The 13,608-nt window shown below is 32.2% G+C and overlaps 1 protein-coding gene across 2 annotated transcripts in view; it reads left to right on the forward strand.

Annotated features, from left to right (window-relative positions):
• LOC134716225 (uncharacterized) overlaps positions 1-13,608 on the forward strand; it is a 29,387-nt gene that overhangs the window by 10,178 nt on the left and 5,601 nt on the right. For both annotated transcript variants that reach the window (XM_063579085.1, XM_063579086.1), the window contains exons 2-9: positions 607-723; positions 1,357-1,577; positions 2,216-2,276; positions 2,909-3,107; positions 3,962-6,121; positions 7,340-7,532; positions 11,867-12,113; positions 12,624-12,767. In XM_063579085.1, the coding sequence (XP_063435155.1) occupies positions 640-723; positions 1,357-1,577; positions 2,216-2,276; positions 2,909-3,107; positions 3,962-6,121; positions 7,340-7,532; positions 11,867-12,113; positions 12,624-12,767 (3,309 nt within the window). In that variant the 5' untranslated portion in view covers positions 607-639. The remainder of the gene's footprint in view (positions 1-606; positions 724-1,356; positions 1,578-2,215; positions 2,277-2,908; positions 3,108-3,961; positions 6,122-7,339; positions 7,533-11,866; positions 12,114-12,623; positions 12,768-13,608) is intronic.

Consider the following 13,608-nt stretch of genomic DNA (forward strand, 5'->3'; position numbering starts at 1 on the left):
ATGGATCGGCTACTAGGTAACAACACTTGGTCAGCACCTCATAAGGAAGGAACATTCATGCCATGTTTGATTTTCATTACATTCAGTGGTTCTCTAAAAGAAATCATTTGTATGCATTTCCCTTAGGGTCCTATGTTAAACTAAGTCCCCCACTGGCGGCTATCTTGGATGATGGATCGGCTACAAAGTAACAACACTTGGTCAGCACCTCATAAGGAACATATATTCATGCCATGTTTGATTTCATTCAATTCAGTGGTTCTCTAGAAGAAGTTCAAATGTAAAAAGATAAAGACGACAACGGACGCCAAGTGGTGAGAAATGCTCAGTTGGCCCTTCGGGCCAGGTGAGCTAAAAATGTATTTGCATGTTAAAAATTATCTCCATTTATGCAAGGCTTCACAAAAATGTTCCCTGGAAGATAGTATATGTACTGTAAGTGTTAATAAATCTGCAGACATACCTGCCAACTGTCAGTATTTGCAGGGGATTTCCACCATGTAGGCTCCCAAATTGTGCAGCACATATCTTGTGAAGTTTCAGGGAATTGGGTAGAGAACTGGAGAAATTCAATTGTTGGAATATATTTACTGTTTGATCTTACAGGTTATTATGATGTTGCTGATCAAGTAGAATGTTATGGATAACGTCATTAAACAGGGTTACTTAAAGAAATCCAGACCAACAGCTCCTGGAAGTAATCCAGCCAACAGCTTTCTACAGGTGGGTTTTATATTAAATGTTAATGACACATTTATAATTTAAATTTCTTTAGTCTTTTGTCATAAGAGTCAGTGGTTTATTATATAACTAGAATTATTAAAACAGTATTCTTGTAATGTTGATCATACATAAAGGTTTTCGTTGTCAAATGGGAATTGTTGACCACGACTCAAGGTACAAAATTTTACATTTTATAAAAGTAATGTATTAACAATCAAACAAACAGATTTTTTTTCATTAATATTTTTTTTCTGCATTTTTATTAAAACTGTCATTAGGAATGTCCAATGGTTCCTACTTTTCTGAGATCTAATGTGGAAAACAAAATATCTGAAATATTAATACCTGTAAAAAGAGGGATTTTCTAGAATATTATAGTATCTAACAAATAATTGTCCATCACATGACAAGGTAAAACATGATACTGTGTACACAATATATGTACTGAACACACTGGCTTTTGATATGTACTCGTTCAACTTTCACTAGTCAACTTACTGGTTATAACCATGCTGCTCCCAGTGTAAACCATATGTTTCATCATATTGTAATTAAAAATCCCAAGAATATATGTTTATATCATACATTGCGTGTAAGATTATATCATTATAGTCTTTATGCTTTGTTTTACAGCTGTTTGAACCAACAAGATGGTTTGTGTTTGGTCTTCGAATTCGTCGTCCATATTTAGAGTATTATGAGAAAGAGCAGCATGTTTTCACAGCTCAGCCAATCAACAACTTTGATCTTTACGAATGCACTAAAGTTACTTATACTCTGGGTCGTAACAATAGAAACTGGACATTCTGTTTATTTCTACAAGACAGGGTTCTAGAATTAACAGCAGATTCAAGGTAAATTATCAATTATATTTATTGCCATCTTATTATCTTGAAAAGTTACATGTCCTTGCTTGTTTTTTTGTAAACATTGTTCTTGTTTGGGATATTACACTAAAAATTTAGATTATAACTGAATATATAATACTCACCTGACTCAAAGAGTTGGTGTCAGCTTTTGCTCCATGTATCAGATGGCTATTTTTGTTTATCATCATTCATCCTCTGTTAACATCTACAAATATAATCTCCTCTGAAACTATCAGGATAAATAACACCAAACTTTTCCACAATCATCCTTATGATATCAAGTTTTACAATTTTGTCTGGTGATACAGCCTACCAAACAACATGACTTCCAATGCTAGAAATAGAACAAAGGGTAAAAATGCAAGTACTATTTATTATCATCAGAAAGAGAAATCCGTAGGGTAAGAAATTTTCAAAATGATGAGAACTACCTACATACATAGCAGCAATTTCCTCAATTAAAGATTGAAACATTTTTGAGATGTCTATTACATATTTTTCATGATTATTGGACCAGATATCTTTGGAAATATATATTGAACTTTAATTTCAGAACCTCAATTTTAGAAAGACTAAAAACAGTTCTATACATGTGTATAATTTGTATTTTTTTCTTTTTTCAGGGAGGTGATGTTAAGTTGGTGTAGGACTTTGGAACATACACTTCAAAATTATGGAGCTTTAGTGAGTATATTAAATGATAACACATTAATTGCCATTGTTTGTATTCCTTCAGTAACCTTTTTTAATCTGTAGATGAACATAACATAAGCAATATAAGATAATTAAGTAATGCTTATTTAAAGAACGTTGATATTCCTAAATGATATTTTACATATATAAAGATGCTGTGTGGTTTATATCAATGAGACAAAAACTCAAGGACATACAAAACCAAAAGACTAGACCAACAAAAGACAGGTGTCTATATATAGATCTAGTGTGATTCAGATTTAAATCATTTTGTAGTGTTCTGTACCAGAGACTGTCATGCACCTTGTTGCTAAAATGGTAGTAATAACACATACAGTGAAATCCTGTAAGATATGTTGTTTATTTTTATTAGAAACATATGCCATCATAACACATATGCTGTGATAATGCTGTAAGATATGTTGTTATTCTTAAAATCAAAACACATATACAGTGATTTGTTTATATTTAACAGAAACATGTGCCATCAGAACACATTTACAGTGATTGTTTATTTTAACAGAAACATGTGCCATCAGAACACATATACAGTGATTTGTTTATATTTAACAGAAACACGTGCCATCAGAACACATATACAGTGATTTGTTTATATTTAACAGAAACACGTGCCATCAGAACACATATACAGTGATTATCCAGTAAGATACAAACCAAAGAAGTCAGCCAGTCCTCCACCAATAGAAGACAGAGATTCAGCCACTCCCACCCCTCCTCCCTCTGAACCAGCCCCACCTGTTCCTCGAGAGAATGGACTGGTGCCCTTACAACCCAGAGCAGGAGCAGAATATTGTAATTCAGGTATATTTTAAAATGTATTCAATAATAAACTTCTTTTTTTTTCGGAAGTAAGACAAATCTACAATATTCCTATATAGAGGGCAAACCTTTTTCTAAATTGACAGAACAATACAACAGATGTAATGGCATGTGTTATATCTAGAGTTTAATGAAATTATCCATATATTGCAGATAATAAATTTCTTGCATACTATGGATTCATTATTATTCTTTGTATATCAATTTTCGTGGATTTCGTGGGAACAGGCGGACCACAAAATTAAAAGTTCAACGAATTTATAGCAAATTTAGCGTAGGCTTTTATGCAGATTTCAGAAAAAACACAAATTTAAATATCCACGAACATGTAAGTTTTCCTTAATCCCTGAAAATCGGTACCCACGAAAATAAATGAATCCACAGTATTTCCATTTGAAAATAAAATATGTATGATTGCCAATGAGACAAATATACACCAGAAACCAAATGATGTAGAAGTAATAAACTATAGGTCACCATACAACCTCGACAATGAGTAAAACCTATACGTGTACTGCAAAGTCACTTTTGTAATATGTCGATATAATTTCAAGGATGTTTACAGTGGTGTACACTTGAACTTTAACTATTGCAAAACTTTGGCAGACCAGAAGTGATTGATTTTCTAATGACAATTTATACAAAATGAGGAACAGTTGTAGTAAAGACAGATCTTGAAATGTGTTTATTGTTTTAACACAATGTAAGGATTAGATAAGGAAGTGGCAAGCTTTTGGTTTCAGTCTTAGCCTATACAATAGTCAATATATATTGTTACTTTCAATTTAACTATTGTTTTGATATAAGTGGATTATAACTCTTTGAACTATTTTTAGACTGGGTAGTTGCTGAGAAACCAGAGTCTGAACACAGTGAACCAGACACGTCAGAAGACGATTTCGTCAATGAAGAGTTCTTTAAACAGAAAAAGTTAGAAGCATTTAGTAGTAATACATTAAAACCAATATCAAAAACTGAAAATCCTTTCGTATTACACTCCAGATCAGTTGCCTCACTGCCCCTGAGGTCTTTTAGTTTGCCAGCAGAATATGCAAATGGTACACCTCAGTTACCAGCTAGACCACACAGGAATAAACCAGTCACCACTGGTACTTCAGAACCTCAGTACAGTCAAGTTAACAAATTAAAACCCAAACCAGAACCAGATTCTGAAGATGTTTATGAATCAGCATTTGACTTTGATGATCAGGGTACACAATGTAATCATTCAAATAGAAATACATTAACTGACCTGTCAAGTTATACAACTGATGAATTAGACGAGGGTTTATATGAGGCAGCTTTTGATGTTCGTGACACACAACCTCTGTTTGAGAAAACAAGTTCTGATCCAATAGTTGAACTTCCCAAGCGAATTTCTAAATTAAAAGACATCGATGAACTTTCTTCTGAGAAAAGAAAAAGTCAGATAGCTGTTGAAGAAAATATCTATTCAGGTTTTAATTGTGGTGAAGATAAAAATAATGATGGAAAATTTGTTGACAAAAAGGCTGATCTTGCAAATAACAATATTAAAAATGAAAACATTTACAGCAATACTAATTCTACGGACATTCCTGTGTCTAAGGGACATTCAAAAGATAATACAAATCAAAATCAAAATAAAGATCATATTTATTCCAATACTAATGCATGCATTAATACTGAAGCTACATCAATAGAAACAACGATTAACGATGAAGAGTCTCAAGGAACTGCTAGTCCCCTCAAACCTCCTAGAAGGAACTCAAGAAATGCATCGAAAAAGAAAGTAGATCCAGGCTATGCAAATTTTGATAAAGCAGGAAGTAATAATTCCAAAAAGGTGTCAGAAAAACATGAAAAGACTACAGAAACTGTTCCTTTACCTGTTAGAACTCAGCCTGTGAAGGAAAATATTTATGACTTTGGAAAATGTTTACCTCCTCCGGTGAACAAAAGTGAAATAGCAAAGGCTGATTTATATAGTAATTTGAATTCCATTCAAGAACAATCCCGTGGCAGTGCTGATTTTAAGCAAAGCTCAAAATATACAATTCCCCCACCTTTGAATTTAAATTTTGATCATGCAAGATCTGATTCCTCCTCCCCTGAAACTCCTCGGAGATTAATTGAGTCACTTAAAATGCCATCAAAATTTGAACCTGTTTCCACCAAAAATGATCTTGATGACTTGCCACCATCACCAACCTCACCAACAACACCTGTTAATGATCCTGGTATAGAATTTCCTACTGTTCATAAATCCATAATAAATGTGACTGATATATCTCATAAGAAGCAGTCAACCCCATCACCAAAACCTCGTCACTCCAGAACTACATCACACTCACCAAAAATTAGACATTCTGAAGACAAAGGCAAGGAGGCACAAAATGTACTGTTACCTAAGTCAAGACTCGCTTCTGGAAAACAGGAACGCCCACGATCTTTGATAATGCCACAGCAGTATGACTACATGTCGTCTGTTCATCAACCTGTGCGCAAAAATACTGGAGAAGCATTATATTCACCTGTGTTAAATAAGAAATGGTTTGGTTCTCAACCAATGCCTGGAATAACCTCTCAACCAAAAGCTGTTGTTGCTTCACAACCAATCTTAAATCTTGGTTCCAGTATTGGATCTCAACCAGTATCAAAGAATGGATTTCAACCAATTTCTACAGAAACAGACGAAATTTATCAAGTGCCAAAAAGAGCCAGATCTGTAAAGGTAAAGCATGAACCCCAACCAACTTTCATTAGTCGTGATATTGAGAGTAATGCTCTTGGTTCCTCACCAAGCCATGATGGCTTCCAGTTTAATGTTCCTAAGCGACAGACGTCTGCTGAGGATAATGATGATGAGGACAATGATTCACATGATTATGAAGATGCCACTATGCGTCATGGTGAGCCACCTCTGCCACCAAGACGAACCAATTCAACTGCTATGAATAACCGTAGTCAGAGTGTGTATGTGCCCTGTAATATTAACCCAGAAGCATCAAACAAAGGTAAGAATGAAAAGTTTAGCTTCACTAGAAGTTATGAATGTGTGATGACTGTGGATTCATTTTTTTTTCATGTGTACCAATTTTTGTGAATTGAAGGAAATAATTAATTTCATGGATATTTTATTTCTTGATTTTGCAAAACTTGGCATACAAACTTATAGAAATGTTTTTAATTCATTGAACAATAGAAATCTTGGATAACAATGTGTTTACCTTCAAAATTCATTAAAATTAGTGTCCCACAAAAAATAATAAATCCACAATATTTTAAAAACAAAGAAGTCCTTTTTGTTTTTTTAGTGGTAATTAAAAAAAAAAGAGAAAAAAAGCAGGTGTGAACACAATAGACTAGGTCAATACTGTTCTCGTTTGAATTGTTTTACATTGTCATTTCCAGGCCTTTTATAGCTTACTATGGGATATGAGCTTTGCTCATTGTTAAAGGCTGTAAGGTGACCTTTAGTTGTTTACTTCTGTGCCATTTGGTCACTTGCGGAGAGTTGTCTCATTGGCAATTATACCTTCTTTTTCATATATACAATAGAAGCTATCATCCACAGAAGGCTTATGACCAGAGTTTTTGATGAACACAAATCACTGCTTTTCTTTACTTTTTCTCCAAGCAATCTCACTTTTTATACAAAAACCTATGTGCAGACCAAACTGAATGTATTTGAGACTCCACTTTCGTACCATGACATATTAATCCATTCTAATGAATTGGCTACTGTGACTAGCCATAGTGATTATGTTATGGTAGGATGTAACATTTTGGGGATATATAATACAAATAGTATTGAAAACAATATTCCATACAACCTATCCATGAACATTAAAAAAAAATATCAATGAAATACTCAAATAAACAAAATGTTAATAATTTTGAGTCATGTATGTGTATAACCATTTATATTTGTAAGGAAAATGACATAAATTGAATCTGGTATGTTTTCTAAAAATATCAAAAGTAATATTTAAATATGGAATTATCTTTCTTTGTTCATTATATTTTTGTTCCCTTCAAATGCTTAATACACTGCAATCTTGAATTAACCTTTATAAATAAATGCAATCTTTACAAGGGCTCTGATTGTAAAACTACTGACTCTGTTGTTTATATTTAAAACAAAAAAAACAGAGCACCATATTGATATTTATCTTATAAGTGTTGAAATATGTGCTTGATTATGTCTGTTATATACTTGTTTATCTTTTTAGTGATTGTAAGACAGACATCATTACGTGAGAGACAGAGGATTACATCATCGCCAGGATTGGTGACTGTTCTCCCGTTAAAACAGAGTGAAATAGACATTTTACAGGAAGAACAACATTCACATGGGATCATTGTTAAAATATCACCTGCAGCTTGTCAAAAGATAGCTTTGGTGGATAGCTTTAATGGAGTATGGTATGTATTAAACTTGTCAAAAGATAGCTTTGGTGGATAGCTTTAATAAAGTATGGTATGTATTAAACTTGTTAAAAGATAGCTTTGGTGGATAGCTTTAATAAAGTATGGTATGTATTAAACTTGTTAAAAGATAGCTTTGGTGGATAGCTTTAATAAAGTATGGTATGTATTAAACTTGTTAAAAGATAGCTTTGGTGGATAGCTTTAATAAAGTATGGTATGTATTAAACTTGTTAAAAGATAGCTTTGGTGGATAGCTTTAATAGAGTATGGTATGTATTAAACTTGTTAAAAGATAGCTTTGGTGGATAGCTTTAATGGAGTATGGTATGTATTAAACTTGTCAAAAAATAGCTTTGGTGGATAGCTTTAATGTAGTATGGCATGTATTAAACTTGTCAAAAGATAGCTTTGGTGGATAGCTTTAATAAAGTATGGTATGTATTAAACTTGTTAAAAGATAGCTTTGGTGGATAGCTTTAATAGAGTATGGTATGTATTAAACCTGTCAAAAGATAGCTTTGGTGGATAGCTTTAATGGAGTATGGTATGTATTAAACTTGTTAAAAGATAGCTTTGGTGGATAGCTTTAATGGAGTATGGTATGTATTAAACTTGTTAAAAGATAGCTTTGGTGGATAGCTTTAATAGAGTATGGTATGTAATAAACTTGTTAAAAGATAGCTTTGGTGGATAGCTTTAATGGAGTATGGTATGTATTAAACTTGTTAAAAGATAGCTTTGGTGGATAGCTTTAATAGAGTATGGTATGTAATAAACTTGTTAAAAGATAGCTTTGGTGGATAGCTTTAATAGAGTATGGTATGTAATAAACTTGTTAAAAGATAGCTTTGGTGGATAGCTTTAATAAAGTATGGTATGTATTAAACTTGTTAAAAGATAGCTTTGGTGGATAGCTTTAATAAAGTATGGTATGTATTAAACTTGTTAAAAGATAGCTTTGGTGGATAGCTTTAATAAAGTATGGTATGTATTAAACTTGTTAAAAGATAGCTTTGGTGGATAGCTTTAATAAAGTATGGTATGTATTAAACTTGTTAAAAGATAGCTTTGGTGGATAGCTTTAATAAAGTATGGTATGTAATAAACTTGTTAAAAGATAGCTTTGGTGGATAGCTTTAATGGAGTATGGTATGTATTAAACTTGTCAAAAAATAGCTTTGGTGGATAGCTTTAATGTAGTATGGCATGTATTAAACTTGTCAAAAGATAGCTTTGGTGGATAGCTTTAATAAAGTATGGTATGTATTAAACTTGTTAAAAGATAGCTTTGGTGGATAGCTTTAATAGAGTATGGTATGTATTAAACCTGTCAAAAGATAGCTTTGGTGGATAGCTTTAATGGAGTATGGTATGTATTAAACTTGTTAAAAGATAGCTTTGGTGGATAGCTTTAATGGAGTATGGTATGTATTAAACTTGTTAAAAGATAGCTTTGGTGGATAGCTTTAATAGAGTATGGTATGTAATAAACTTGTTAAAAGATAGCTTTGGTGGATAGCTTTAATGGAGTATGGTATGTATTAAACTTGTTAAAAGATAGCTTTGGTGGATAGCTTTAATAGAGTATGGTATGTAATAAACTTGTTAAAAGATAGCTTTGGTGGATAGCTTTAATAGAGTATGGTATGTAATAAACTTGTTAAAAGATAGCTTTGGTGGATAGCTTTAATGGAGTATGGTATGTATTAAACTTGTCAAAAGATAGCTTTGGTGGATAGCTTTAATAAAGTATGGTATGTATTAAACTTGTCAAAAAATAGCTTTGGTGGATAGCTTTAATGTAGTATGGCATGTATTAAACTTGTCAAAAGATAGCTTTAATGGATAGCTTTAAAAGAATGGGGTATGTATTAAACTTGTCAAAAATAGCTTTGGTGGATAGCTTTAAAAGAAAGGGGTATGTATTAAACTTGCCAAAAGATAGCTTTGGTGGATAGCTTTAATGTAGTATGGTATGTATTAAACTTGCCAAAATATAGCTTTAATGGATAGCCTTAAAAGAATGGGGTATGTATTAAACTTGTCAAAAATAGCTTTGGTGGATAGCTTTAATAGAGTATGGTATGTAATAAACTTGTTAAAAGATAGCTTTAGTGGATAGCTTTAATGGAGTATGGTATGTATTAAACTTGTTAAAAGATAGCTTTGGTGGATAGCTTTAATAGAGTATGGTATGTAATAAACTTGTTAAAAGATAGCTTTGGTGGATAGCTTTAATGGAGTATGGTATGTATTAAACTTGTCAAAAGATAGCTTTGGTGGATAGCTTTAATGTAGTATGGTATGTATTAAACTTGCCAAAATATAGCTTTAATGGATAGCCTTAAAAGAATGGGGTATGTATTAAACTTGTCAAAAATAGCTTTGGTGGATAGCTTTAATAGAGTATGGTATGTAATAAACTTGTTAAAAGATAGCTTTAGTGGATAGCTTTAATGGAGTATGGTATGTATTAAACTTGTTAAAAGATAGCTTTGGTGGATAGCTTTAATAGAGTATGGTATGTAATTAACTTGTTAAAAGATAGCTTTGGTGGATAGCTTTAATAGAGTATGGTATGTAATAAACTTGTTAAAAGATAGCTTTGGTGGATAGCTTTAATGGAGTATGGTATGTATTAAACTTGTCAAAAGATAGCTTTGGTGGATAGCTTTAATAAAGTATGGTATGTATTAAACTTGTCAAAAAATAGCTTTGGTGGATAGCTTTAATGTAGTATGGCATGTATTAAACTTGTCAAAAGATAGCTTTAATGGATAGCTTTAAAAGAATGGGGTATGTATTAAACTTGTCAAAAATAGCTTTGGTGGATAGCTTTAAAAGAAAGGGGTATGTATTAAACTTGCCAAAAGATAGCTTTGGTGGATAGCTTTAATGTAGTATGGTATGTATTAAACTTGCCAAAATATAGCTTTAATGGATAGCCTTAAAAGAATGGGGTATGTATTAAACTTGTCAAAAATAGCTTTGGTGGATAGCTTTAATAGAGTATGGTATGTAATAAACTTGTTAAAAGATAGCTTTAGTGGATAGCTTTAATGGAGTATGGTATGTATTAAACTTGTTAAAAGATAGCTTTGGTGGATAGCTTTAATAGAGTATGGTATGTAATAAACTTGTTAAAAGATAGCTTTGGTGGATAGCTTTAATGGAGTATGGTATGTATTAAACTTGTTAAAAGATAGCTTTGGTGGATAGCTTTAATAGAGTATGGTATGTAATAAACTTGTTAAAAGATAGCTTTGGTGGATAGCTTTAATGGAGTATGGTATGTATTAAACTTGTTAAAAGATAGCTTTGGTGGATAGCTTTAATAGAGTATGGTATGTAATAAACTTGTTAAAAGATAGCTTTGGTGGATAGCTTTAATAGAGTATGGTATGTAATAAACTTGTTAAAAGATAGCTTTGGTGGATAGCTTTAATGGAGTATGGTATGTATTAAACTTGTCAAAAGATAGCTTTGGTGGATAGCTTTAATAAAGTATGGTATGTATTAAACTTGTCAAAAAATAGCTTTGGTGGATAGCTTTAATGTAGTATGGCATGTATTAAACTTGTCAAAAGATAGCTTTAATGGATAGCTTTAAAAGAATGGGGTATGTATTAAACTTGTCAAAAATAGCTTTGGTGGATAGCTTTAAAAGAAAGGGGTATGTATTAAACTTGCCAAAAGATAGCTTTGGTGGATAGCTTTAATGTAGTATGGTATGTATTAAACTTGCCAAAATATAGCTTTAATGGATAGCCTTAAAAGAATGGGGTATGTATTAAACTTGTCAAAAATAGCTTTGGTGGATAGCTTTAAAAGAAAGGGGTATGTATTAAACTTGTCAAAAGATAGCTTTGGTGGATAGCTTTAAAAGAATGGGGTATGTATTAAACTTGTCAAAGATAGCTTTGGTGGATATCTTTAATGGAGTTTGGTATGTATTAAATTGGTCAAAAGATAGCTTTAGCAAATAGCTTTAATGGGGTGTGATATGCATTAAATTTGATAAAAAATAGCTTAAGTGGATAGCTTTAAAGGACTGTGGTATGTATTAAATTGTCAAAAGATAGTACATGTACATGTAGTATTAGAGGATTATTTAAGCTAGGTATGTCAAATAATATTGAGGTTTCCATGAGAAAAGATTGGCAGGTTTAAGAAAGCAACAGTGGGCATATGAAGAGTAGAGCTCTCATAATGCATATACACAATACAGAAAAAAAAAGAAATTCAGACAAATGACCTAAAATACGAATCAAAGAACTCTGATCCAGACAATTTTGTTTGTACAATGTACTTTAACTTGATTATTACAGGATTATAGGATGGGATTTTAAACATTATCCAAGGTTATCTGAGAGTATTCACATTGGTGACGAAGTTACTAAAATTAACGACCTCAGGGTAACTAACGCTAACATGGCTAAGAAAGTGTTGAAATCGTGCAATACAGAACAGATAGATCTGGTTATAAAACGTCTTCCTTACGCTAAAGTGATGGCCATACGAAGACATCAGACTGGTGAAAATCTAGGATTACAACGTTTAGGAGGAACTGCTGAGGTCAGCATACTTATATTGATAGGTCAAAATACATTCAGCCAATCAGAAGATGTGTTACTTAGAAATAAGCTAAATAAAATTAAAGTGCAGAAAATAATTTTAATATCATCTACCATTGAGTCAATTTAAGGGTTTGCTATTATCTGTACCCATTAACAAGCTGTTTGTAATCTGTCTTAATTGGCCCCATCATCCTAATTCTAAAATTAGCTGAATTAAAGACTTTTCTTCATTATCTATATATGTAGTATGGTCGATTGAACTTACATCCAAAGCTACCATAGATTTAGTATCATATTTAGTTCATAAAAGTTAGAAATATTCTTCAGAGCTGCATAGGCATTCAATATTAATCTGTCTATTAATTCTGTTATTGCTCTCCTTTAAACTTATGTTAACTTTTCTCATAAATGAATAAATACAAGAGACATCTGTAGGCTTCTATTTTGTTTGGACTTATGATGTGATGAAAGTAATACTAGTTTGAGTGATTGCATTCTAATTTTCCAGATAACCTATGTGGACCCCTCAGGACTAACTGCTCAACATGGTTTGACAAAACATGCTTCATGTGTGGAGAGTGAGGGAACCTGTAACTGGTGGATTACAGAAATAAATAATAGACCACTCAATCTGTCCTTCAAAGGAAATGAGGTAGGGATACAAATAAACACTCAATCTGTCCTTCAAAGGCAATGAGATAGGGATATGAATAAACACTCAATTTGTCCTTCTACAAATTTTCTTATGAAAATGGCTTCTGAACATATGTAAAAGTAAAATATAAAAAAGAAGATGTAGTATAATTGCCAATAAGACAACTCTCCACAAGAGACCAAATAGAACACAAGTTAACAGCTATAGGTCACCGTACAGTTTTCATCAATGAGCAAAGACCATACCTCATAGTGAGCTTTAAAAGGCCCCAAAATCACAAATGTAGAACAATTCATAAGAGAAAACCAATCGCCTACCGGTGTCATTAATGTAAAGAAAAATAGAGGAAAAACAAATATGTAACACAGCAACAAACAACAACTACTGAATAAATTCACAGGCTCATGAATTGGGACAGACACATATATACAAAATGTTGCAAAATTAAATATGTTAGCAGATACCCAATTAAAACAAGTTTTCCACAGGCACAACCGAACTTTGTATCCAAATCTTTATTATCTATAGAAAAATTAGGTGAAGTTTTAAGTAATTTATGGTAATGAAATCCTTTTCTTAATATCTTACCAGTAATACATAAATTATGTTGTTAAAATCTTAAACATCACAACAGGCATTGGCATAGCGAAAGAGTTGTGAAATATAAAGACTGTAAGTAGGTATAAAATGCCTGCTTTTATACATGTACTATATATCTTGATCTATATCAATTTGAGTTCTTATACTATTAGTTACATAGTGTGTTAGTGACCTACTACAATATACATGGGGTCAGTAAATTCCATATGGGGTGAGAGCTTAATTCCAGTTGAAAGGA

Source organism: Mytilus trossulus, chromosome 4, assembly GCF_036588685.1.
Source record: "Mytilus trossulus isolate FHL-02 chromosome 4, PNRI_Mtr1.1.1.hap1, whole genome shotgun sequence".
NCBI lineage: Eukaryota > Metazoa > Mollusca > Bivalvia > Mytilida > Mytilidae > Mytilus > Mytilus trossulus.